Genomic DNA, 27,706 nt, shown 5'->3' with positions numbered 1-27,706 from the left:
CGGCCCGAGGCTATAGTACAGACACTTGCCCAAGATGCCACGCAGTGGGACTGACCCAGAACCATGTGGTTGGTAAACAAGCTACTTACCACACAGCCACTCCTGCGCCTATATATTTATAGAAACTTTGTATATGCACACAAGTGGCTGTGTGGTAAGTAGCTTGCTTACCAACCACATGGTTCCGGGTTCATTCCCACTGCGTGGCACCTTGGGCAAGTGTCTTCTACTATAGCCTCGGACCAATCAAAGCCTTGAGTGGATTTGCTAGATGGAAACTGAAAAAAGCCCATTGTATATATATATATATATATATATGTTTGTGTGTGTGTGTGTGTATGTTTGTGTGTCTGTGTTTGTACCCCCAACATTGCTTGACAACCGATGCTGGTGTGTTTACGTTCCCTGTAACTTAGCGGTTCAGCAAAAGAGACTAATGGAATAAGTACTAGGCTTCCAAAGAATAAGTCCTGGGGTTGATTTGCTTGACTAAAGGCGGTGCTCTAGCATGGCCGCAGCCAAATGACTGAAACGAATAAAAGAATATGTATAAGCGAATGGGGTGAGGTGGGGAGAGACATTTACATGGTATCTTGACCTGCTAGAAATAGCAGTAGAGAAAGAGAAAAGAGGAAAAAAAATATGTTTCGTTTGAGGTTTCAAATGTCTAAATTTAATTGATCGTTTTTGTTTTGCAGTGATGAGGAATTGGAGCTTTGTCTGAAGAGGAAGGACAATCTACTGCAAAGCAAGATACCAATGGAGTAAGTATATCTGCACGCATACGTAAATCCGTGCATGTATGCCCCCCGTCACACACATACTCATTTTATTTATTTAAGCATCATCCAATCGTGGCCATTGCCAGCCTCACCTGGCCCCCGCACCGCCTTACTGTGGCTGTTGCCAGCGCCGCCCCAACTGGCCTCCGTGCCGGTGGCATGTAAAAAGCACCATCTGATCGTGGCCATTGCCAGCCACGCCTGGCCCCCGTGCTGGTGGCACGTAAAAAGCACCATCCGATCGTGGCCATTGCCAGCCTCGCCTTGGCCCCGTGCCGGTGGCACATAAAAAGCACCATCCGTCCGTGGCCGTTTGCCAGCCTCGCCTGGGCCCCGTGCTGGTGGCACATAAAAAGCACCATCCGATCATGGCCGTTGCCAGCCTCGCCTGGGCCCCGTGCTGGTGGCACATAAAAAGCACCATGCGATCGTGGCCGTTGCCAGCCTCGCCTGGGCCCCGTGCTGGTGGCACATAAAAAGCACCATCCGATCATGGCCGTTGCCAGCTGCCTGGGCCCCGTGCTGTTGGCACATAAAAAGCACCATGCGATCGTGGCCGTTGCCAGCCTCGCCTGGCCCCCGTGCCAGTGGGACGTAAAAAGCACCATCCGATCGTGGCCGTTGCCAGCCTCGTCTGGCACCTGTGCCGGTGGCACGTAAAAAGCACCCACTACACTCATGGAGTGGTTGGCGTTAGGAAGGGCATCCAGCCATAGAAACATTGCCAGATCAAACTGGGCCTGGTGCAGCCTTCAGGCTTCCCAGACCCCAGTTGAACCGTCCAACCCATGCTAGCATGGAAAGTGGATGCTAAACGATGATAATTTATTTGTGTCATCATCTTATCTCAGCAGCTCTCACTCTCCCTCCCTCCCTCTCTCTCTCTGTCGGGCTATACATGTGAGTATGTATCTGTTTTTCACTTGTTTCAGTCATTGGAACATGACCAGGCTGGGGCATCGCTCTGAACAATTTTATAGTTGAACGTATCAACCCCAGTACTTATATTTTTTAAGCCTTGTACTTATTCTATCAGTATCTTTTTGCCAAACTGCTAAGTTACGGGGATGTAAACACACTAACACCGGTTATCAAGCAGTGTTTGGGGAGAAACATACACACAGATACATAAATATATACATATTTAGATATATAATAATAAAGGGTAAAATTAAATAATTTTTGTTGCTATTTCTAAATTTCAGTATGTGGTGAAGCAAATTTTTTGCTGAACCTTAATTATAATTTTACTCATAATTATAAGAATTTATATATATATATATATATATATATATATATATATATATATATATACATTATATATATATACATATAGGCGCAGGAGTGGCTGTGTGGTAAGTAGCTTGCTAACCAACCACATGGTTCCGGGTTCAGTCCCACTGCGTGGCATCTTGGGCAAGTGTCTTCTGCTATAGCCCGGCCGACCAATGCTTTGTGAGTGGATTTGGTAGACGGAAACTGAAAGAAGCCCATCGTATATATGTATATAGGCGTAAGAGTGTCTGTGTGGTAAGTAGCTTGCTTACCAACCACATGGTTCCGGGTTCAGTCCCACTGTGTGGCATCTTGGGCAAGTGTCTTCTGCTATAGCCCCGGGCCGACCAATGCTTTGTGAGTGGATTTTGTAGACGGAAACAGAAAGAAGCCCGTCGTATATATGTGTATATATATATATATATGTGTATTTGTGTGTCTGTGTTTGTCCCCCTAGCATTGCTTGACAACTGATGCTGGTGTGTTTATGTCCCCGTTACTTAGCGGTTCGGCAAAAGAGACCGATAGAATAAGTACTGGGCTTACAAAGAATAAGTCCTGGGGTCGATTTGCTCGACTTAAGGTGGTGCTCCAGCATGGCCGCAGTCAAATGATTGCAACAAGTAAAAGAGTATATATATATATATAAAAAATAACTGTGTGGAACCTCATGCTAGATTCTTCTCCTAGAGCCTCGGACTGACCAAAACTTTGTGAATGGACTTGGTAGATGGAAAGTGGTCGATGCCAGTACCACCTGACTGGCCCTCATGTCGGTGGTATATAAAAGCACCCACTACACTCTTGGAGTGGTTGGCATTAGGAAGGACATCCAGCTATAGAAACTTTGCCAGATCAGATTGGAGCCTGGTGCAGCCTTCTGGCTTGCCAGCCCTCAGTCAAACCGTCCAACCCAAGCCAGCATGGAAAGTGGATGTTAAATGACGATAATATATATATATGTACGTACACACACATAATGTCGGTGTTTGTACCCCAACCCATGCCAGCATGGAAAGTGAATGTTAAACGATGATGATATATATATATGTCATCATCATCATCATTGTTCAACCATGGTCGAGACAATTGAATTTACTGTTATGCTAGACCTCACGGTCCATCATAGCATTACAGAGGTCCTGTTGCTGGATTCCTGTATCCCTGGAGATTACATCAGGGTAGGAGAGTGTGCGCCCTCTGGTATCGCAAGCAGATGGCTTCCAGAGGAAAAGAGTAGAAATTACCTCTTTTTCAGCTCTACAACAATGTCCAGCAACTGGACTCTCCTACCTTTCACAAGAGATGATATGTATGTATGTATGTATATATATATATATCATCATCATCATTGTTCGACCATGTGGTCGACAGACATGGAATTTACCATGCTACGCCAGACTTCACGATCCATCATAGCATTACAGAGGTCTGTTGCTGGATGCCTGTATCCTGGAGATTACATCAGGGTAGGAGAGTGTGCGCCCTCTGGTATCGCAAGCAGATGGCTTCCAGAGGAGAAGAGTAGAAATTACCTCGTGTTCAGCTCTACAACAATGTCCAGCAAACTGGACTCTTCTACCTTTCACAAGAGATGACACAGGTGGTAGTTTCCCATATATTTGTACTTTGGTTGGATGGCACTTCCACGAGAGATTTTGAGCTCTCATAAGGAGGCGAGTGTAGGTTCCATCCAACCGCCTCTCAAGCTTCTTTGATAACGTAATGTCGGTGTTTGTACCCCAACATCATTTGACAACCGGTGTTAGTGTGTTTACATCCCTGTAACTTAATGGTTTGGCAAAAGAGTATAAGAGAATAAGTACCAGGCTTCGAAAAATATGTACTGCGGTCAATTCATTTGACTGAAAGAAATTCTTGAAAGAAGTGCTCCAGCATGGCTGGAGGGACTTGACTGAAACAAATGAAAAATCGATGCATGTAGCTACAAGGTAGGCATAGGAGTGGCTGTGTGGTAAGTAGCTTGCTTACCAACCACATGGGTCCGGGTTCAGTCCCACAATAGGACAAATTTATATTATTTAATCTCAACCGAAGACTTGTGCCTGGGAAGGTAACTTTCTAGGTGAAATCCCATGGTCAGTCATGACCAAAGGGGGTCTCAGCAGTGTCTCTAAATGTATTTGTCTGTACGGAATCGAAATTGAACCAATCCTATGACTGGCACCCGGCAGATGCCAGGACCCCCCCCCTGGACTGGAGATACGTAAAAAGCACTATCCGAATCGTGGCCGATGCCAGCGCCGCCTCGACTGGCTTCCGTGTCGGTAGCACGTAAAAGGCACCATCCGAAGCCAGTGCCGCCTCGACTGGCTACCGTGCAGGTGGCACGTAAAATGCACCAATCCGACTGTGGCCGATGCCAGCCTCGCCTGACACCAGTGCAGGTGGCACGTAAAAAGCACCCACTACACTCACGGAGTGGTTGGCGTTAGGAAGGGCATCCAGCTGTAGAAACATTGCCAGATCAGACCGGAGCCTGGTGCAGCCTTCTGGCTTCCCAGATCCCCGGTCGAACCGTCCAACCCATGCTAGCATGGAGAACGGACGTTAAACGATGATGATGATGATGATGAAATGTATATGGATGCGTACATGCAAGGTGCGGCAGAAATACCTCCCACATTTGAAAGGTTGACAAAAGGAAAAAGAAACAACATTTATGAAAAATTAATTTTACTGTTGTTTAAACAAAGTGTTACAGTTTTTGTTCATTAGCTAAATGAAAACACCATTGGCACTTGCATAAGTTCATTAGCAACACATAGGTGAAAGTTTAAAAACTGGGAGATATTTCTTATTTCTTTACTGCCCACAAGGGGTTGCACACGGAGGGGACAAACAAGGACAGACAAACGGATTAAGTCGATTATATTGACCCCAGTGCATAACTGGTACTTATTTAATCGACCTCGAAAGGATGAAAGGCAAAGTCGACTTCAGCGGAATTTGAACTCAGAAAGTAGCGGCAGACGAAATACCTATTTCTTTACTACCCACTAGGGGCTAAACACAGAGAGGACAAACAAGGACAGACAAATGGATTAAGTCGATTACATTGACCCCAGTGCATAACTGGTACTTATTTAATTGACCCTGAAAGGATGAAAGGCAAAGTCGACCTTGGCGAAATTTGAACTCAGAACGTAAAGACAGCCGAAATATTGCTGAACATTTCGCCCGGCGTGCTAACGTCTCTGCCAGCTTGCCGCCTTAATCTGGGAGCTATTTCTGCCACACCCTGTATATGTGTTAAAGAAAATATCCAGTGAGTATACAAAACCATCAAAACCATTAGAATATTTGAAAATAGTAGTGAAGAATAAGATGTGGTATAAATTCCTTGATGAAAGTTGATGGGTTTTTTTTTTTTCTGTTTCTAGGCAACAGAACTCTGTGATTCGAGCACGCATCACCAAAACTCATGTCTTGATTGAGAAGGCCCAGGATGACTACACCAAAGCTGAGCAAACCTGTTATGAAGATGCACACATGGTATGTACATATTTGTGTATATATATATATATATATATATATTCATGTTGCCAGCCTCGCCTGGCCTCTGTGCCGGTGGCATGTAAAAAGCACCATCGGATCATGGCTGTTTGCCAGCCTCGTCTGGCACCTGTGCAGGTGGCACGTAAAAAGCACCCACTACACTCACGGAGTGGTTGTCATTAGGAAAGGCATCCAGCCGTAGAAACATTGCCAGATCAGACTGGGCCTGGTGCAGCCTTCTGGCTTCCCAGACCCCAGTTGAACCGTCCAACCCATGCTAGCATGGAAAGCGGACGCTAAACGATGATGATGATATATATATTTACCGTATTTTAACATATATAGGCAACCCATGTGCATAAGGAACCCCCTAACTTTGGTGGGATCTTGAAATTTGGAAAAAGGGGGGTTTGTAAGGGATTATAATACTATCCATATATAAGAAACTCCCATATTTTTTTCAACTAATCTTTGACAAAAAAGGGTTCCTTATACTCGTTAAAATACGGTATTCTTTTACTTGTTTGTCATTTGACTGTAGCCATGCTGGAGCACCACCACCAGCATTGGTTGTCAAGCAATGTTCGGGGGACAAACACACACACACATATATATACGACGGCCTTCTTTCAGTTTCCATCTACCAAATCCACTCAAAAGGCTTTGGTTGGCCCGAGGCTATAGTAGAAGACACTTGCCCAAGGTGCCATGCAGTGGGACTGAACCCGGAACCATGTGGTTCGTAAGCAAGCTACTTACCACACAGCCACTCCTATGCCTATTGTATAGGCGTAGGAGTGGCTGTGTATTGTATACAAATTATATAATATTTATATAATATTTATAGGCGCAGGAGTGGCTGTGTGGTAAGTAGCTTGTTTATCAATCACATGGTTCCGGGTTCAGTCCCACTGCGTGGCACCTTGGGCAAGTGTATTCTACTATGGCCTCGGGCTGACCAAAGCCTTGTGAGTGGATTTGGTAGATGGAAACTGAAAAGAAGCCTGTCGTATATATGTATATATATATATATATGCGTGTGTGTGTTTGTGTGTCTGTGTTTGTCCCCCTAGCATTGCTTGACAACCGATGCTGGTGTGTTTGTGTCCCCGTTACTTAGCGGTTCGGCAAAAGAGACTGATAGAATAAGTACTGGGCTTACAAAGAATAAGTCCCAGGGTCGATTTGGTCGACTAAAGGCGGTGCTCCAGCATGGCCGCAGTCAAATGACTGAAACAAGTAAAAGAGTATACATAAAAATAGGGGTGGGAGTTCTGAGGTTATTTTGTGGCCACGAGGGGACCAAACCCTTCAAGGTTGTACCCCATTCATTCCTTCATATATTATTATGTTGATATTACAGATGAACAAATCTGTGCTAGAATTGGTGAAGACCGTCCAGGCAATCTCAGACCAGCTGCAGCCATCGAAAGACAGAAGCCAGCTCCACTACTTCTCTCATCTACAGCTAGGCGACTACTATGATGTCGAGGAGAAGTTTTCTTCTGAAATAGATGGTTTCTTCAGAAAGCAGTTCATGCAGGTAGGTGCCCTGGTCTCGTTTATTATTACACTTTGTAACATGATTTTTGTCCTTGGGTAGCTACTGTTATTTCCTGTTTGCTTACTCCTAGAGAGTATGGAAAATGGCTAATTTTTCCTGCGAGCTGGCAGAGACGTTAGCACGACAGGTGAAATGCTTAGCGGTATTTCGTCTAGAGTAGAATGAATATTACCATAGGTATAAGGCGGCGAGCTGGCAGAAACATTAGCACACCGGGCGAAATGTTTAGTGGTATAAAAGCAAAGTTTGAAGGGAATAGTAGTCCTTTCTTTTGATTTTTAGATCGAAGCAAATAGGAAATAAGATTTACTGACGAAAGACAACAAACAAATCTTTGATATTGAGCAGAATATTTACTCTAAAGATATTTCTGTTTTTGCAACTCAGAGCTGAATCTGTCTGAAATGTAATGGAAAAATAGGTCAGTTTCAAAACATTGATGTCCAGATGATAAAAGCAAAGTGTGAAGGGAATGGTAGTCATTCCCTTTGATTTCTAGATAGAAGCAAATAGGAAATAGCACTTATTGAACAAAGACAACAAGGAAATCTGTGGTATTGAGCAGAATATTTGCTAAAAAGATATTTTGTCTTCAGCAGCTCAGCATTGAATCTGTCTGAAATGCAGTGTAAAATGGGTCAGTTTTAAAACGTTCATGTCCAGCTCATAAAAGCAAAGCGTGAAGGGAATGGTAGTCACTTCCTTTGATTTCTAGACAAGCAAATGGGAAATAACACTTACTGATTGAAAACAAAAAGCATGCTAACGAATCTGCCAGCTCAGCATCTTAATAATGATGGCACCAGTGCGGGTGGCACGTAAAAAGCACCCACTACACTCACGGAGTGGTTGGCGTTAGGAAGGGCATCCAGCCGTAGAAACACTGCCAGATTTGACTGGGCCTGATGAAGCCTTCTGGCTTCACAGACCCCAGTAGAACCGTCCAACCCATGCTAGCATGGAAAACGGACGCTAAACGATGATGATGATGATGATGATGATGATAATAATCCATAATGCGGTGAGCTGGCAGAATCGTTAGCACGCCGGGCGAAATGCTTAGCGGTATTTCGTCTGCCGTTACGTTCTGAGTTCAAATTCCGCCGAGGTCGACTTTGCCTCTCATCCTTTCGAGGTCGATAAATTAAGTACCAGTTACACACCGAGGTCGATATAATCGACTTAATCTGTTTGTCTGTCCTTGTTTATCCTCTCTGTGTTTAGCCCCTTGTGGGTAGTAAAGAAATAGGTATTTCGTCTGCTGCTACTTTCTGAGTTGAAATTCCGCCGAGGTCGACTTTGCCTTTCATCCTTTTGGGGTCGATTAAATAAGTACCAGTTACGCACTGGGGGTCGATATAATCGACTTAATCCGTTTGTCTGTTCTTGTTTGTCCTCTCTGTGTTTAGCCCCTTGTGGGTAGTAAAGAAATAGGTTTTTCGTCTGCTGTTATGTTCTGAGTTCAAATTCCACCAAAGTCGACTTTGCCTTTCATCCTTTTGGGGTCAATTATATAAGTACCAGTTACGCACTGGGGGTCGATATAATCGATTTAATCCGTTTGTCTGTCCTTGTTTGTCCTCTCTGTGTTTAGCCCCTTGTGGGTAGTAAAGAAATAGATAATAATAATCCATTCTGCTATAGGCATAAGGGCTGAAATTTTGAGGGAAGGAACTAGTCATTTACATTGACCCCCAAAAGGATGGAAGGCAAAGTCGACCTCAGCGGAATTTGAACTCAGAACATGGCGACAGGCAAAACACTGCTTAGCATTCCATCCAGTGTACTAACGATTCCGACAGCCTGCTGCCCTTCCCCCAGCCTCATAACGATATAAACAGACCCCCTAATTATATTTTCTCCCCACTTTTCCTAATGTCCCCTGTTGGCAGCAGTTGGAGAAATTCAGCTTCAGCTCAGACAAGGACAACATCAAAAGCAGGTTCGATTTACTCGGGATCCCCAGACCAGAGATTTCCTTGATCCGGGGACCATCGGAAAATATGACTGACACAATCAACAAAGAAATCCGACGAATTTGCAACATGTAAGTTGGCTTTTTTATTTTTTCGCTAACCAACCACATGGTTCCGGGTTCAGTCCCACTGCGTGGCATCTTGGGCAAGTGTCTTCTGCTATAGCCCCGGGCCAACCAATGCCTTGTGAGTGGATTTGGTAGACGGAAACTGAAAGACGCCTGTCGTATATATGTGTATATATATATATGTGTTTGTGTTTGTGTGTCTGTGTGTTTGTCCCCCTAGCATTGCTTGACATCCGATGCTGATGTGTTTACATCCCCGTCACTTAGCGGTTCGGCAAAAGAGACCGATAGAATAAGTACTGGGCTTACAAAGAATAAGTCCCGGGGTCGATTTGCTCGACTAAAGGCGGTGCTCCAGCATGGCCGCAGTCAACTGACTGAAACAAGTAAAAGAGTAACCTAAACATCATTATCATCACCATTAATATTATTTGATGTCCGTTCTTCCATGCTAGCATGGGCTGGATGGTTTGACAGGAACTGGTTAGGCTGGGGGCTGCACCAGGCTCCAACTGTCTGTTCTGGCATTGCTTCTATAGCTGGATGCCCTTTGTAATGCCAGCCACTTTACAAGTGTGTACTGGGTGCTTTTTAATTGGCACCAGCACCTGTGCTTTTTAATTGGCACCAGCACCTGTGCTTTTTACATGGCACCAGCACCTGTCCTTTTTACGTGGCACCCCTCACCAGCTCCTTTTTACGTGGCACCCTCACCAGTTCTTTTCACGTGGCATCATCACCTGTGCTTTTGACATGGCACAAATACCTGTGCTTTTGACGTGGACCAGTACCAGGGCTTTTTACGTGACATCAGCACTATAGCCTCAGGCTGACCAAAGTCTTGTGAGTGAATTTGGTGGGTGAAAATTGGAAGAAGCCTGTTATATATATATATATGTGTGTGTGTGTGTGGAGGCGCAGTGGCCCAGTGGTTAGGGCAGCAGACTCGTAGTCATAGGATTGCGGTTTCAATTCCCAGACCAGGCGTTGTGAGTGTTTATCGAGCGAAATCACCTAAAAAGCTCCACGCAGTTCCGGCAGGGGGTGGTGGCGATCCCTGCTGTACTCTTTCGCCACAACTTTCTCTCACTCTTTCTTCTGTTGGCCTGCTCGCTTAGCCAGCGCGGTGGCGTCATTTGAAGGCTAAAACAATGCAAAGTGTATTGTGACCAGCGATGTGTAGCAACATCTGATAGCCTAGTCGGTGATATATATTATATATATATATTTGTGTGTGTCTTTGTGTTTGTCTGCCAGTGTTGGTGTGTTTACATTCCTGTAACTTAGCAGTTCACCACAATACTGATGTCAATACATTCAGCTAAAAATTCTCCAAGACACTGCCCCAGCTTGGTCGCAGTCAAATGATTGAAACAAGTAAAAAATAAAAGTTGATCGCAGACCTGTTGACATTAACTTGTGGTTCGTTTATTTCTTCCTGTTTCTTTATTTGTTTCGTTAATTAGTTATCCAAACAGCGAGAGGTCGTTAATTACTGCCAAGATCAATCACGAGTACACAACAGCCTCTAAACGTGCTTTGGAGGTGAAGCTAACAGCGTTACGGGAGAGGAAGATCAACTGGATTTATCAAGCAAAGTGAGTTTCACTTTTACATTCTCTGTATTCTCTCCCAGTCATTAAGTTTGTTTTTTTTCTTTTTGTGCTATGATCTTGGTGGACTGCCATGACACTGCATCCTTTAAGGCCCTCATGCTTTCCGAAATCCGCCGAAACTACACCTGATTATATATACACTTTAGATGAGTTGTAGTGCACCTGAGCACTGTACACAATTATTATTATTATTATTATTATTATATCATGCAAAAGCAGTGTAACTCCTTACTAAATGTGTTCCTTGCCTTTTCTTTCATTTGTCTGTAAAATATACTTACTTACTTGTACTTGTGGCGACATTCACCCTGAGCGGGTTGAGTCGGCTTCTTCTAGCACCCTCGAGGCCTTTGAGAATTCATAGAAGAAGTTTCGTGGGAATATGGAATTCACAAGCAGTCCCCAACAATCCCGCATGTGGAGACATCCTGTTTGCCGCAGATTGTCCGCAGACGCAGGGACAGAATGACCGAGGAGCCGCCGTTGCCGAAGCAGAAACTTGGGTGGCCCTACCAGGGACCGAAGTTCCCGACGGCATAGCTCTGACACTACCCGTTGCCAGTGTCCCCGCCACGGTGAGGAGGGGATAGACTTTGGGGACGCAAAGTAAAATATGAAACATATCTGACGCTTCCAAAATTTGTTTACAAAATGTTGTTGCATTTCAAAAGCTATAATTATTTAGCATTAAATTTGACAGACATTAAAGATTCAGCAAAAGAGATCGATGGAATAAGTATTAAGCTTACAGAGACTAAGTCCTGGGGTCGATTTGCTCGACTAAAGACAGTGCTCCAGCATGGCCACAGTCAAATGACTGAAACAAGTAAAAGAATAAAAGAATATCTATTGTGAAATTGCAGCTGTGGTTAAGCGAACCATCCGATCGTGCTTGTTGCCGGCGCCGCCCCGTCTAGCCTCCGTGCTGGTGGCACATAAAAGCATCATCCGTTCGTGTCCGTTGCCAGGCTTGCCTGGCCCCCCCCGTGCCGGTGACACGTAAAAGCACCATCCGTTCATGTCTGTTGCCAGTCTTGCCTGGCCCCCGTGCCGGTGACGTGTAAAAGCACCATCCGTTCGTGGCCGTTTGCCAGCTCTGTCTGGCACCTGTGCGGGTGGCACGTAAAAAGCACCCACAACACTCTCGGAGTGGTTGGCGTTAGGAAGGGCATCCAGCCGTAGAAACACTGCCAGATCTGACTGGGCCTGATGAAGCCTTCCAGCTTCACAGACCCCAGTTGAACCGTCCAACCCATGCTAGCATGGAGTACGGACGCTAAATGATGATGATGTGTTTGTCCCCCACTACTGCTCAACAACCAATATTGGCTTGTTTATGTCTCTGTAACTTAGCGGTTCAGCAAAAGAACCAATAGAATATGTACCAGGCTTTACAAAAAATTCAAAACGTGTCTGATTAACCGAAGTCATGTGGATTCATCATTTTTCTTATTACCTACATAAAAAAGTGTGTTATTGTCTCGGAGATTTTTATGGTAGTTGAAAAGACATTAGCATCTATTTCTAATTCAGTATGTGGCAAGGCACTTAGCTGACCCCTGATTATAATTATGTATATAATTATAGAATATTTTGTATAATTCACCTAAAAAGGTTTTTTTAACGTACTGACTACTTGGTAGAATTATTAATTGATTGGTTAATTAATTAATTTTACCCTATAGGCGCAGGAGTGGCTGTGTGGTAAGTAGCTTGCTAACCAAACTCATGGTTCTGGGTTCAGTCCCACTGCGTGGCATCTTGGGCAAGTGTCTTCTACTGTAGCCTCGGGCCGACCAAAGCCTTGTGAGTGGATTTGGTAGACGGAAACTGAAAGAAGCCCGTCGTATATATATATATATATATATGTGTGTGTGTATATGTTTGTGTGTCTGTGTTTGTCCCTTCCAACATCGCTTGAGAACTGATGCTGGTGTGTTTATGTCTCCGTCACTTAGCGGTTCGGCAAAAGAGACCGATAGAATAAGTACTGGGCTTACAAAAGAATAAGTCCCGGGGTCGAGTTGCTCGACTAAAGGCGGTGCTCCAGCATGGCCGCAGTCAAATGACTGAAACAAGTAAAAGAGTATATAATTATATATATATATATATATATATATATGTGTGTGTGTGTGTAATATGTGTGTATATATATATGTGTGTGTGTGTGTGTGTAATATGTGTATATATATATATGTGTGTGTGTGTGTAATATGTGTATATATATATATATGTGTGTGTGTGTGTGTGTAATATGTGTATATATATATGTGTGTGTGTGTGTGTATATATATATATATATATGTGTGTGTGTGTGTAATATGTGTATATATATATATATATATATGTGTGGTGTGTGTGTAATATGTATATATATATATATATGTATGTGTGTGTGTGTAATATGTGTATATATATATATATATGTGTGTGTGTGTGTGTGTAATATGTGTATATATATATATATGTGTGTGTGTGTGTGTAATATGTGTATATATATATATGTGTGTGTGTGTGTGTAATATGTGTGTATATATATATATATGTGTGTGTGTAATATGTATATATATATTATATAGATTGATAGATACTCATAAATTCCTACTATATTTCAGACTAAAAGAAGATGCCAAGAAACTGCGATCCAGTTCAAGTATAGTTAATCTGTTTAAGAATGATCTTCTGCCCCTCATCCAGCAGAACAGATTACGTCAAGAGAACAAGATTTTGGATTGTTATTATGGCCTGAAGTTGGCTCGGAAGGAACACTATCTGGACCAGCTGAACCAGGTGGGTATGGGGGTTTTTTTTTTAGTTGCTGGGTAATCAGCATCATCATCAATCATCACTTAAAATCTGCTTTCCATGCTGGCATGGGTTGGATTGTTGGATAGGAGCTGGGAAGCCTGAGGGCTGCACCAGGCTCCAGTTGTCTGCTTTGGTGTGATTTTTATAGCCAGATGCCCTTCCTGTCTCCAACCACTTTACAGAGTGTACCACAGCTAAATTTAAATTAACACTGCAACAGAACTTTTCCTGCGGTGGAACAATGGTTTTTCTGACAGCAGTTTTACATTTTTCAGATGCTTTTAGCTAGGCCGAAACAATGTCTTCACCACTTGACCCTTTCTAACCTCTTCTACTTCACCAAAAGCTGGAATACAGATAACAAGACCACCAACTAAATCTATTGTTCTCAATGATATGTCTATCATTCTGGTTAGTTATAAAAGTAAGCACAGCCCAAACAAAAATCAGTTAGTCACAGTCGGTGACGACTCGAGTCCTGTCACATGGTGACGACTCAACCAGGTAGTCACTTCGGTGACAACAGATTCTGGCTGACCAGCTAGAACCTTGGTCAGAGTGAAAAATAAAGTTTACTGTCAGCAACTGTGAGACAACATCCCACACCCTACAACTCTCACTAGCTCTAATTCTGTTCTCTTACAACATCATTCTATCTCTCTCTGTATTTACTACTAAACACTGAAGAGGACAAAAACACAAACTTTACTTCACATGCTTTTGGATTTAACATAACCTGCCAGTCGAGGCAAGGTATTGTAATGTAACAGTAAATAAATATTTCCATAACCCCTTACCCAACAATTATTTTGAAAATAAATGTATTTTTTCAGACATATTATTTAATTGTTTTATTTTACTATGTTTTGAATGGTGATTTCGAGGTATATTTCAAACCTTATTTATTATGAATTTTAATTCAATAATATTGATTTTAAATTACCGCTTTGGGCAGAAACGAGTTAACCCGTTTTTAGACGAAGGAACTCGTTTGCTGTCAATTTGGTGAGTCTATCTTTTGACGAGTTAACTCGCCAGAGATAGAAAAAAAACGATTTCGGTCAAAACGTATATATTCGTTTCTGCCGGGTAAGGGGTTAAAACATCATGCATTGTTCATCTTTCACATCCTACAGTATTCAATTATAACAACAAATTTTTATCATTACAACTACTGATTCCGATATTTTATAATATTCTTCATAATCAATTTCTCCCGCTACATATTTCAACAGAAATATTGTGAGAAAACGGTTATTTATTTTTTTTCTGTTATTATGGCCAATCTCTAAAGTCAGGAATGTTGGATTTTCTTTGTTTCGTTCTCTTTAAAAATTTCCTCAGGTGCTGGAACAGGTCTTGTTGCAGAAAGCACGATATGAGTTCGTCTCCACTTGCTGCCAAGTTGAAAATGAAAACCAGCTCAACTTGCACCATTTGCTAACTTCGGTCTACATGGCGCTGTCCACGATGAAAAGCCAGAGCAAGTCTAGGCAGGTAATTTGAATGGCATTACTTTGGAATTTTTGTATACTCTTTTACTCGTTTCAGTTATTTGACTGCGGCCATGCTGGATCACCGCCTTTAGTCGAGCAAATCGACCCCGGGACTTATTCTTTGTAAGTCCAGTACTTATTCTATCGGTCTCTTTTGCCGAACCGCTAAGATACGGGAATGTAAACACACCAGCATCGGTTGTCAAGCGATGTTGGGGGACAAACAAAGACACATAAGCATATACACACACGTACACATACATACATACACAGACATATATATATATATAGTAACAGAAAAGAGGAATTTCGATTATCCCCACTTGGTGAGTTGTAATGTATATAAGAAATTGTAAAAGGAAAATACGCACTCTTTACATAGTTTTAATATATTTATATATATATTTAATTATACAATATATTTAATTTATATTAAAACTATGTAAAGAGTGCATATTTTCCTTTTTTAATTTCTTATATATATATAATATATATATATATATATAGAGGGTGCGTGAAAGTTCGGTTGTCTGTGGGATCTAGTTATTTATTTATATATAAAGGTGCAGGAGTAGCTGTGTGGTAAGTAGCTTGTTTACCAACCACATGGTTCCGGGTTCAGTCCCACTGCGTGGCACCTTGGGCAAGTGTCTTCTACTATTGCCTCGGGCCGACCAAAGCCTTGTGAGTGGATTTGGTAGACGGAAACTGAAAGAAGCCCGTCGTATATATGTGTATATATATATATATATATATATATATATGCGTGTGTGTGTTTGTCCCCCCCAACATCGCTTGACAACTGATGCTGGTGTATTTATGTCCCCGTCACTTAGCGGTTCGGCAAAACAGACCGATAGAATAAGTACTGGGTTTACAAAGAATAAGTCCCGGGGTCGAGTTGCTCGATTAAAGGCGGTGCACCAGCATGGCCGCAGTCAAAATGACTGAAACAAGTAAAAAAAAAAAAAAAAATATATATATATATATACACATACATATATATGACGGGCTTCTTTCAGTTTCCGTCTACCAAATCCACTCACTAGGCTTTGGTCGGCCTAGGCTATAGTAAAAGACACTTGCCCAAGGTGCCATGCAGTGGGAATGAACCTGGAACCATGTGGTTGGTAAGCAAGCTACTTACCACACAGCCGCTCCTGCGCCTTTCCCAATGTTTTTTTTCTTTTTTTTACTGGGTGTTATTGTGTGAATTCAGGTCAGTAGCGATACACACAAACATATACATACACACATAGAGATTGTGTTTTGTTGACTTTTTTTTTCGTTTCTTCTGTAGGCTCTCCTAGATAACTACACCATGGCAAATGTAGAAGCAAAGAATGCATTGTCTTACAAGAACAAATTCTTGAAAAACTTGAAAACCATTCTCACCAGCGGTAAGTTTATCTGATTCTTGGGAGCAAGCGGGAGTGTATAAATGGCAGTGGGGGCAGGGAGTCTTACCACACAGCCACTCCTGCACCTTTCTCACTATATATATATATATATATATATATATTATATATCACCGTGATCGACCAGGCTATCAGACGTTGCTACACATCGCTGATCACAATCCGCTTTGCAGTGTTTTAGCCTTCAAATGACACCACCCTGCTGGCTAAGCGACCAGGCCAACAGAAGAAAGAGTAAGAGAAAGTTGTGGGGAAAGAGTACAACAGGGATTGCCACCATCCCCTGCTGGAGCCTCGTGGAAATTTAATAAACACTCACAACGCCTGGTCTGGGAATCGAAAGCGCAATCCTACGACCGCGAGTCCGCTGCCCTAACCACTGGGCCATTGCATCTCCACACACACACACACACATATATATATATCACACAAGAAAACCATCCGAACGTGGCTGTAGCCAGTACCGCATCGACTGGCCTCCGTGCTGTGGGCACGTAACAAACACCATCCGATCGTGGCTGTTTGCCAGCCTCATCTGGCACCTGTGTCGGTGGCACATAAAAACACCATCCGAGCGTGGCCGTCTGCCAGCCTCGTCTGGCACCTGTGTCGGTGGCACATAAAAAACACCATCCGAGCGTGGCCGTTTGCCAGCCTCGTCTGGCACCTGTGTCGGTGGCACATAAAATCACCCACTACACTCTCGGAGTGGTTGGCGTTAGGAAGGGCATCCAGCTGTAGAAACACTGCCAGATCTGACTGGACTGGTGCAGCTTTCGGGCTTCCCAGACCCCAGTTGAACCGTCCAACCCATGCTAGCATGGAAAGCGGACGTTAAATGATGATGATGATGATGATATATATATATATATCTTTATATATAAAACTGAAGTTGTGTGTGTGTCTGTCTACTCCGATTTAGATTCCTAACTACTCCCACATTTTGCGGTGCAGTTTAACCAAAAGCGGGTATCTTATAGTCGTGATTCATATCGAGCCCTTCTGGGTATTAGCGCTCGTCTACGATAAGTCTACGATTTAAAAAAAAATTTACCATCATTTTTCCACATTTTTAATGCATTTTTTGCTTGGTTTATATAAAGGAAGTAACTCTCTAAAAATGCTCATATGGTTATTTCCCTTACAAACCTGAGCAATGACAGGCGATACTGCTAGTATATATATATATCCCTATCTGTTTCATTTCAGCTACAATTTCTGATGACATTGACAACGCTGCAGATCTACTGTACATTGACAATGCAAGGATGAAAGGTGTTGCCGAGTCGCTGCACGCCACTGCAAATAAGGTTATCGACGACTTGCAGAAGCTCGAGCAGCAGCGTGAAATGAAGCTGCAGAAAATGTGAGTATCTTCCTGTGGTGTGTGGGGTGTATATATATATCTCACACCATTTTCCTGTATGTAAATATGATTGTGTGTCTGTCTGTGTGTGTGTGTATCATCATCATCATCATCATTGTTTAACATCCGCTTTCCATGCTACCATGGGTTGTACGATTTGACTGAGGACTGGCGAACCAGATGGCTGCACCAGGCTCCGACCTGATCTGGCAGATTCTCTACAGCTGGATGCCCTTCCTAATGCCAACCACTCCGAGAGTGTAGTGTAGTGGGTGCTTTTTATGTGACACCGGCACGGGATATGTAAGAATAAGTATATATGATTATATGTGAGTGTATATAAATATGTGTGTATTTATGTATATTATCTATAATGTATGTGAATATATATATATATATATATATAGTATGTATGTCTGTGTGTGTACATACATACACACACACACATATATATATATATATATATATGATGTACATACATAGACATACATACTATATATGTATATATATATATATTCACATGGATTATAGATAATATACATAAACACACACATATTTATATACACTCACATATAATCATTTGTTTGTATGTATATATTTGTGTGTGTCAAGTGAGGCATTAGTCTTGGCAATGAAGATAACTCCGAGAGTGTAGTGGGTGCTTTTACGTGCCACCGGCACGAGGGCCAGTCAGGTGGTTCTGGCAACAGCCACACTCAAATGGTGCCTTTTACGCGCCACCTGCACAGGAGCCAGTCCAGCGGCACTGGCAATGACCTCGATCGAATTTTTTTATCCCGTGCCACCAGCACAAGTGCCAGTAAGGCGACGCAGGTAATGATCACTTGTATGTATGTATCTGTGTGTGTGTGTAGAACTGGCAAGTGAGCAGAGACGTGTGTTTGTCTTGTCCCTATCATTGTGTTAGTGTGGAGATGCGTGGCTAAGTGGTTAGGGGGTTTTGGACTCATGATCCTAAGGTTGTGGTTTCAATTCCTGGATCGGGCAACGTATTGTGTTCTTGAGCAAGGCACTTCATTTCACATTGCGCCAGTCCACTCAGCTGGCAAAAATGAGTAATCCTGTGGTGGACTAGCACCCTATCCAGGTGGGGGAATATATACGCAACAGGCCTACGGAACTCGAGAAGGATCTTTATCCTTTGGTTGAGGGCATGGTAACCTCTCTGTAAAGTGGCTGGCAGAAACGTTAGCACGCCGGGCGAAATGCTTAGCGGTATTTCGTTTGCCGCTACGTTCTGAGTTCAAATTCTGCCGAGGTCGACTTTGCCTTTCATCTTTTCAGGGTCGATTAAATAAGTACCAGTTACGCACTGGGGGTTGTTATAATCGACTTAATCCGTTTGTCTGTCCTTGTTTGTCCTCTCTGTGTGTAGCCCCTTATGGGTAGTAAAGAAATAGGTATTTCATCTGCCGCTATGTTCTGAGTTCAAATTCCACCGAGGTCGACTTTGCCTTTCATCCTTTCGGATTAAATAAGTACCAGTTACGCAATGGGGGTCGATGTAATCAACTTAATCCGTTTGTCCTTGTTTGTCCTCTCTGTGTGTAGCCCCTTATGGGTAATAAAGAAATAGGTATTTCGTCTGCTGCTATGTTCTGAGTTCAAATTCCACCGAGGTCGACTTTGCCTTTCATCCTTTCGGATTAAATAAGTACCAGTTATGCACTGGGGTTGATATAATCAACTTAATCCGTTTGTCCTCTCTGTGTGTAGCCCCTTATGGGTAGTAAAGAAATAGGTATTTCGTCTGCTGCTATGTTCTGAGTTCAAATTCCACCGAGGTCGACTTTGCCTTTCATCCTTTCGGGGTCGATTAAATAAGTACCTATTTCTTTACTACCCACAAGGGGCTAAACACAGAGAGGACAAACAAGCGCAGACAAACGGTTTAAGTGGATTATATCGACCCCAGTGCGTAACTGGTACTTATTTAATCGACCCCGAGAGGATGAAAGGCAAAGTCGACCTCGGCGGAATTTGAACTCAGAACGTAGCGGCAGACGAAATACGGCTACGCATTTCGCCCAGCGTGCTAACGTTTCTGTCATCTCACGCACTGGGGGTCGATGTAATCGACTTAATCCGTTTGTTTGTCCTTGTTTGTTACCTCTGTGTTTAGCCCCTTGTGGGTAGTAAAGAAATAGGTTGGTATTCTATGACGATATCCAGTCATAGAATCTAAGCCAGAATGAGATATGAGCAAGACTTCTGATGGAAAGCAAACTTCTTACTACACAGCCAACCCGGCACCTGTCTACATTTTCATTTACATTTGTACATCTTCAAAAATCACTGATCTGCAAGCAGTGATATTGCTTTTGTCATTTCTCCTGTTGCCAAGTCCTCGGCTCACTTCATACCTTAAGAGATACATGAAAGAAAAACCCTTACTTGTAAAACAAGTAAGGGCTCACGACGGGAAAGGCAATCAACTGTAAAACAAAGCCCCTGTGGAATAGTCATCTAACCCATGCCAGCATGGGAAAATGGACGTGAAAGCAAACTCAATAAGCCACTGCAACAGTGGAGGGCGATATTTTGTCAGTTGCTTATATCTAATTCTTTATTACCCACAAGGGGCTAAACATAGAGGGAACAAACAAGGACATACAAAGGGACTAAGTCGATTACTTTGACCTCAGTGCGTAACTGGTACTTAATTAGTCAGCCCCAAAAGGATGAGAGGCAAAGTTGACCTCGGCAAAGTTGACCTGACAGGCACCCGTGCCGGTGGCGCGTAAAAAGCGCCATTCAAGCATGATCGTTGCCAGTGTCGCTTGACTGGCACCCATGCCAGTGGCATGTAAAAAGCATCATTCAAGCGTGGGTTGTTGCTAGTGCCACCTTACTGGCTCCTGTACTGGTGGCACGTAAAAAGCACCATTCGAGTGTGGTTGATGCCAGTACCACCTGACTGGACCTCACGTAAAAAGCCCCCGCTACACTCTCGGAGTTGTTGGCGTTAGGAAGGGCATCCAGCTATAGAAACCTTGCCAGATCAGATTGGATCCTGGTACAGCCTTCCGGCGTGCCAGTCTTCAGTGAGACTGTCCGAACGTGACAGTGTGGAAAGCAGACGTTAAGCGACAATGATGATGATGATGATGATTGTTTTAAAATAGTCGCGCATCTATCTTTAGGCCTCACTGAGGAAATGACCAGCGACCGAGACCTTTGAAAATATGCTGTACGTGAGAAGACCAGGCAGGACAAGTGAGCCCAGCCCACTTATGCATGCCTTTCCTCCCTTGGACACAAAACCAGTTGAGGCACCAGTGCAGGTGGCACATAAAAAGCACCCACTACACTCACGGAGTGGTTGGCGTTAGGAAGGGCATCCAGCTGTAGAAACACTGCCAGATCAGACTGGAGCCTGGTGCAGCCTTCTGGCTTCCCAGATCCCCAGTCGAACCGTCCAACCCATGCTAGCATGGAGAACGGACATTAAACAATGATGATGTTGATTGCTCATTTTTAAAATGACATTGTAGGATGTGCGTGATAGGCTGGATCTGCCAGTTTGAGCAATAAAACCTGTTGGATATTTGGGCCTGACCGTGGCCGTTGCCAGCCTCGTCTGGCACTGTGCAGGTAGCACGTAAAAAGCACCCACTACACTCACGGAGTGGTTGGCGTTAGGAAGGGCATCCAGCTGTAGAAACACTGCCAGATCAGACTGGAGCCTGGTGCAGCCTTCTGGCTTCCCAGATCCCCAGTCGAACCGTCCAACCCATGCTAGCATGGAGAACGGACATTAAACAATGATGATGTTGATTGCTCATTTTTAAAATGACATTGTAGGATGTGCGTGATAGGCTGGATCTGGCCAGTTTGAGCATAAAACCTGTTGGATATTTGGGCCTGACCGTGGCCGTTGCCAGCCTCGTCTGGCACCTGTGCAGGTAGCACGTAAAAAGCACCCCATACACTCACGGAGTGGTTGGCGTAGGAAGGGCATCCAGCTGTAGAAACACTGCCAGATAAGACTGGAGCCTGGTGCAGCCTTCTGGCTCCCCAGATCCCCAGTCGAACCGTCCAACCCATGCTAGCATGGAGAACGGACGTTAAACAATGATGATGTTGATTGCTCATTTTTAAAATGACATTGTAGGATGTGCGTGATAGGCTGGATCTGGCCAGTTTGAGCATAAAACCTGTTGGATATTTGGGCCTGACCGTGGCCGTTGCCAGCCTCGTCTGGCACCTGTGCAGGTAGCACGTAAAAAGCACCCACTACACTCACGGAGTGGTTGGCGTTAGGAAGGGCATCCAGCTGTAGAAACACTGCCAGATAAGACTGGAGCCTGGTGCAGCCTTCTGGCTCCCCAGATCCCCAGTCGAACCGTCCAACCCATGCTAGCATGGAGAACGGACGTTAAACAATGATGATGTTGATTGCTCATTTTTAAAATGACATTGTAGGATGTGCGTGATAGGCTGGATCTGGCCAGTTTGAGCATAAAACCTGTTGGATATTTGGGCCTGACCGTGGCCGTTGCCAGCCTCGTCTGGCACCTGTGCAGGTAGCACGTAAAAAGCACCCACTACACTCTCGGAGTGGTTGGCGTTAGGAAGGGCATCCAGCTGTATAAACACTGCCAGATAAGACCGGAGCCTGGTGCAGCCTTCTGGCTTCCCAGATCCCCGGTCGAACCGTCCAACCCATGCTAGCTTGGAGAACAGACGTTAAACGATGATGATGATGATGATCTATCTGATAGCTTTGAGATTTTGGAAGATGTGATTGCTCATTTTTAAAATGACATTGTAAGATGTGCGTGATAGGCTGGATCTGGCCAGTTTGAGCATAAAACCTGTTGGATATTTGGGCCTGGTATGGCCAGTTTAAATGCTAAAGGCTTAATCAACACTGTCTGTTTGTCCAGGAATACCGTTATTCAGAAGGGAATTCATCAACTTTACCATGAATCCCAGCACCAAGGGATCCCTAATACTGTACTAGTGACACCAATGGATGTTGACGAGACCCTTTCAAAACTGAATGACAATTTGGCTGTCCTGTATAAGAAACTGGAAGGCATTGCTCTTGAATTTAAAACCAGAAAGGTGACTCTTTGTTTATTTCTTCTATTTTTTTTATTTATTGTTATTAACCTCAATCATCATGATAGCCAACATCATCATTATTATCTTCGTTAACAATTTCTTTACCATATATTTTGAGATGCTCTGAGTTTCTTTCAATTAATTTTAAATTTAACAAAGAGTTTAGTAAAATAACTTAGTTATCATTAACCTGGTGTTAGGAACATAAATTGTGACTAAGGTTTGGTAGAAGATTTTAATTCAAAACTTATAAAAACAAGACATTTGTACAACAGAGCCAGAGGTGGTTTCAGCCAGGTTGGTAACAAAAGAGTTAAGAATTGTTTCTCTATTATATATTTTAACCCTTTTGTTACCATATTTCTGTTAAGATGATCTGTGTTTCTTTCAATTAATTTTAAATATAACAAAGAAGTTAGTAAAATAACTTCATTATCATTAAGCTAGTGTTAGGGACATAAATTGTGACTAAGGTTTGGTGGAAGATTTTAATTCAAAACTTATAAAAACAAGACATTTGTACAACAGAGCCAGAGCTGGTTTCAGCCAGGTTGGTAACAAAAGGGTTAAGAATTGTTTCTCTATTATATATTTTTACACTTTTATTACCATATTTCTGTTGAGATGCTCTGTGTTTCTTTCAATTGCTTTAAATATAACAAAGAATTTAGTAAAATAACTTTGTTATCATTAAGCTAGTGTTAGGGACATAAATTGTGACTAAGGTTTGGTGGAAGATTTTAATTCAAATCTTTTGAAAACAAGACATTTGTACTACAGAGCCCAGAGGCAGTTTCAACTGGGTTGGTATCGAAAGGGTACACATCTCTACATTTGGGAAAATAGACATTAGAAGCAGTTGGAAGGGTGTGGATTGAAGAAAATTTAGGCTATTATTTCTAGTATATAGAGTGACCTCATTGAGGTCTCCTTCTCTCATATCTTCTGCTGATTATTTTTCTTCTTAACCTTTTTGTTACCGTATTTCTGTTGAGATGCTCTGTGTGTCTTTCAATTAATCTTAAATATAGCAAAGAATTTAGCAAAATAACTTAGTTATCATTCAGCTTGTGTTAGGAACATAAATTGTGACTAAGGTTTGGTGGAAGATTTTAATTCAAAACTTATGTAAACAAGACATTTGTACTACAGAGCCAGAGCCGGTTTCAGCTGGGTTGGTATCAAAATGGTTAAGGTGTCAAACTGGTAGAATTATTGACACGTCAAACAAAATACTTAGTGGCTCTTTAATGTAATAACTTCGCCTCAGCAGGATAGCATTATTTACCTGTTTTAATTATGGTATACCCTGAAGAGTTGGGAGATTGCATGTTACATATTGCATGATCTTATGACTTTTGGCTTGTCTGTATATGTCTACTTGTATGATCCTATGTCACAATAAAATCTCTTAATGAAATATTTGTAGATATACCATAGAATCCATTCATCTGTATTATTATTATTATTATTATTATTAAGGTGGCAACCTGGCAGAATCGTTAACATGCTGGGCAAGATGCTTAGTGGCATTTTATCTGTCCTTGCATCCTGAGTTCAAATTCCGCCAAGGTCAGCTTTGCCTTTTATCCTTTCGGGGTCGATGACATGAACACCAGTTGCCCACCGGAGTCGATATAGTTAACTAGTCCCCTCCCTACAAATTTCAGGCCCAGTCGACGCAGCACAGTGTAATGACACCTGATGCAATGTGCAAAGCAAAAGAGCCTCTATTTATTTGATCTTGCCAGTGTTGGTGCCATGTAAAAAGCATCAGGTCCACACTGTAATCTGGCTGGTGTTTGGAAGGGCATCCAACTGTAAAATCCATGCCAAACCAGATCTTCTTGATTGCTGGTGTCATGTGAAAAGCACCTAGTCTATTCTGCTAAGTGGTTGGCATTAGGAAGGGCATTCAATATATGTTTCTTAATTACCCACGAGGGGACAAACTAGGATAGACAAACGGATTAAGTCAATTATCGACCCCGAAAAGATGAAAGGCAATGTTGACCTCGGCGGGATTTGAACTCAGAATGTAATGGCAGATGAAATATGGCTTCACATTTCGCCAGGCATGCTAACGATTCTGCCAGCTCGCCCAATATAAAAATCATACCAAAACAGGCAACAGAGCTGCTTAGCAGATCTTGTCAAACCATCCAGCATGGAAGATAGACGTTAAGAAGTGATGATGATAATGATGATGTTATGTGTATGTATATATATATATATATATATATATATATATATATAAATACAAAAATGGGACAAGAACGCAAAACATCTAGACAGTTAGGTGATACAAAAAAGGGACAGCAAAACATCCAGACAGACGATACAAAGAAAACAAGGACGGGTCATTCAAAGTTTTCTTTCCTCAGTCGAGTTCCAGATTATCTTTGCAATTTTGGCTGGTTTCTGGAATTTGATTGAGGAAAGAAAACTCCGAATGACCTGTCCTTGTTTTCTTTGTATCGTCTGTCTAGATGTTTTGTTGTCCTATTTTTTGTATCACCTAATTATCTGGATGTTTTGCATTCTTGTCCTATTTTTGTATATTTCATATATAAAAATACAGCAGCGTATGTACACTTTGGTCTCTCTCTCTCTCTCTCTCTCTCTCTCACTCTCTCTCTCTATATATATATATATATATATACATACATACACACACACACACACACACACACACATACATACATGCATATATATATATATACACACTCGCACACACATACATATACACATACATATATATATATATACACACGAATTTTATTCGTCTTTTGATATGCCATATTTTTATTTTATTATCATTGTACTTATTTCTCTTATAACAGTTTTAAGCGTGTTATATGCAAAATTTATATTTATATTTATATTTTTATTTGTATATGATACTGGATTAAAAAATATTTTTAAATGTCGGACTGTTTAGATATAAATTATATATATATATATATATATATATATATATTATATATATCATTTAATGTCAAGATTTTTATGTGTTGGGTCTATCATTGAATTTTGTGACGTTCCTGTGGTTGTTGCTCGCATTGCCTCCCCTTGGATAAAAAAAAGTGTACACACACACACACACACATATATATATAACGGGAAGGTTTACGAAAATAAACAAAAGACGAAGGCAGGTTTACGAAAATAAACCAAAGACGAAGGCAGGTGGAGTACAAACAAACAATTGTATTAGTATGGCGCCCAGGAATAGAAATAAAACAAGTCTTTTACGTTTCGAGCCTACGCTCTTCAACAGAAAGATACACAGAAAAGAAACAAGGAGAGAAAAAAAATGCGTGTAGGAGCTAACGGTCCAACATGACTCGCGCACACACACACACACACACGCATGTATACAGAACATGACTTCTATTATTATTATTATTATGTTTTCCAGGTCCGTTGCAAAGCAGATCCCTTTCTGGAACAGGAGAGAGAGCTGTTTGTGTATTTCCACACAAACCCGACCAAGCTGGAGCAGTGTGTCAAGACAGTGGAATCACGAGTGGAAGCCAAAAAGATAGCCCAGTAAAATGTTTGACCTTTGACCTCTGCGTGCATTGGCATAGCAGGGGATCGCGCGAGGTCAGGTGAAGATGTTGACCGAAATCAAATTTCAAGGAATCGTCTTTTCGGTGTCTTGTATATGTATGTGTGTGTGTGTACGTGTACATGTTTGTATGTGTATATGTATGAGTGTGTGCATGTTCTTATACACATGTATGTGTATGTTTATGTATATACGAGTATGTATGTGTACATATATGTGAGTGTGTGTGTGTGTACATGTGTGTTTGTGTATGTATACACATCTTTATGCATATATATATATATATATATATATATATATGTATGTATGTATCAGCATTCATATAATTAATTAAATAAATAATTAAATACCCTCCCCTCAAAATTGCTGGCCTTGTGCATAAATTAGAAATGTTTTTTTAAAAAAAGGTGATGGTTTGGCTGAATGATTAGGTGCGTAGCTTAGTGGTTAGGGTGTTGGACTCTTGATCGTAAGATTGTGGTTTCAATTCCTGGACCAGGCAGTGCATTGCGTTCTTGAGCAAAACACTTCATTTTGTGTTGCTCCAGTCCACTCAGCTGGCAAAAATGACTAACCATGCGACAGACCTGCGTCCCTTCCAAGTGGAGAATATGTATGTTATGGAAACCGGGAAACCGGCCCCTATGAGTTAGCATGACTGGAGAAGATAACTTTACCTTTTTGTTGTTTTTTTTAAATCATTCGTAAAAATAATGCCTTGTGGTATTTTGTTTCTTCTGACTTCTTACATTCTGAATTCAAATCACATCCGGGCCAACTTTGCCCTTCACCCTTTCAAGAGGCATAAAATAAAGATACTAGTCAATTGCACCTCTTTTACTAAAATTAGCTGGTCCTGGGCCTCAGTTAGAAACAGGCTGATAGAATCAACAGAATTGTTGAAGTGCTTTCACTTTCACTACTGAGTGCAGCTCTGTGTGCCTTGGGTATGCGCTGTGATTTGTGCCTTCACTAAAAAAGATTATTATTATTATTGAGTGAGAGAGCAGCGCATGCCATCAAAATGACACTGGGGTAAAATATACGAAGCCCAGTATACCCATCATGACTACCCGTCTGATGATGGTACACAAGGCACATGCATCGTAACCATATGTGTGCTACATGGTGATCTCATATCAAGATAAACAGC

The 27,706-nt window shown here is 42.2% G+C and overlaps 1 protein-coding gene across 2 annotated transcripts; it reads left to right on the top strand.

Moving 5' to 3' along the window:
- The first annotated feature begins 698 nt into the window (after positions 1-698).
- LOC115230183 (HAUS augmin-like complex subunit 3) lies at positions 699-26,762 on the top strand. Of its 2 annotated transcripts, none has more exons than XM_029800394.2 (11): positions 699-764; positions 5,462-5,573; positions 6,940-7,119; positions 9,036-9,187; positions 10,651-10,782; positions 13,416-13,590; positions 14,953-15,105; positions 16,405-16,504; positions 17,732-17,888; positions 22,799-22,979; positions 26,401-26,762. In XM_029800394.2, exons 1-11 carry the CDS (start codon positions 760-762, stop codon positions 26,533-26,535), a joined length of 1,482 nt encoding a protein of 493 aa, XP_029656254.1. In that variant the 5' UTR covers positions 699-759; the 3' UTR covers positions 26,536-26,762. The 2 variants fall into 2 exon arrangements, with proteins under 2 accessions (XP_029656254.1, XP_029656253.1); XM_029800393.2 differs by having other exon boundaries at positions 9,033-9,187; positions 26,401-26,761.
- Positions 26,763-27,706: the final 944 nt, after the last annotated feature.

This window comes from Octopus sinensis, unplaced genomic scaffold (assembly GCF_006345805.1).
Source record: "Octopus sinensis unplaced genomic scaffold, ASM634580v1 Contig14793, whole genome shotgun sequence".
Taxonomy (NCBI): Eukaryota; Metazoa; Mollusca; class Cephalopoda; order Octopoda; family Octopodidae; genus Octopus; species Octopus sinensis.
Note: the sequence above shows the minus strand (reverse complement) of the source record. Positions and strands in the feature narration are given on the sequence as shown.

What these genes read in the sequence shown, in the direction of transcription:
- LOC115230183 (XM_029800393.2), top strand. An exon ending in TCAGAAAGCAGTTCATGCAG is followed by an intron (nt 7,120 to 9,032) that starts GTAGGTGCCCTG and finishes CCCTGTTGGCAG; the next exon opens with CAGTTGGAGAAATTCAGCTT. An exon ending in GCCAGAGCAAGTCTAGGCAG is followed by an intron (nt 15,106 to 16,404) that starts GTAATTTGAATG and finishes TTTCTTCTGTAG; the next exon opens with GCTCTCCTAGATAACTACAC.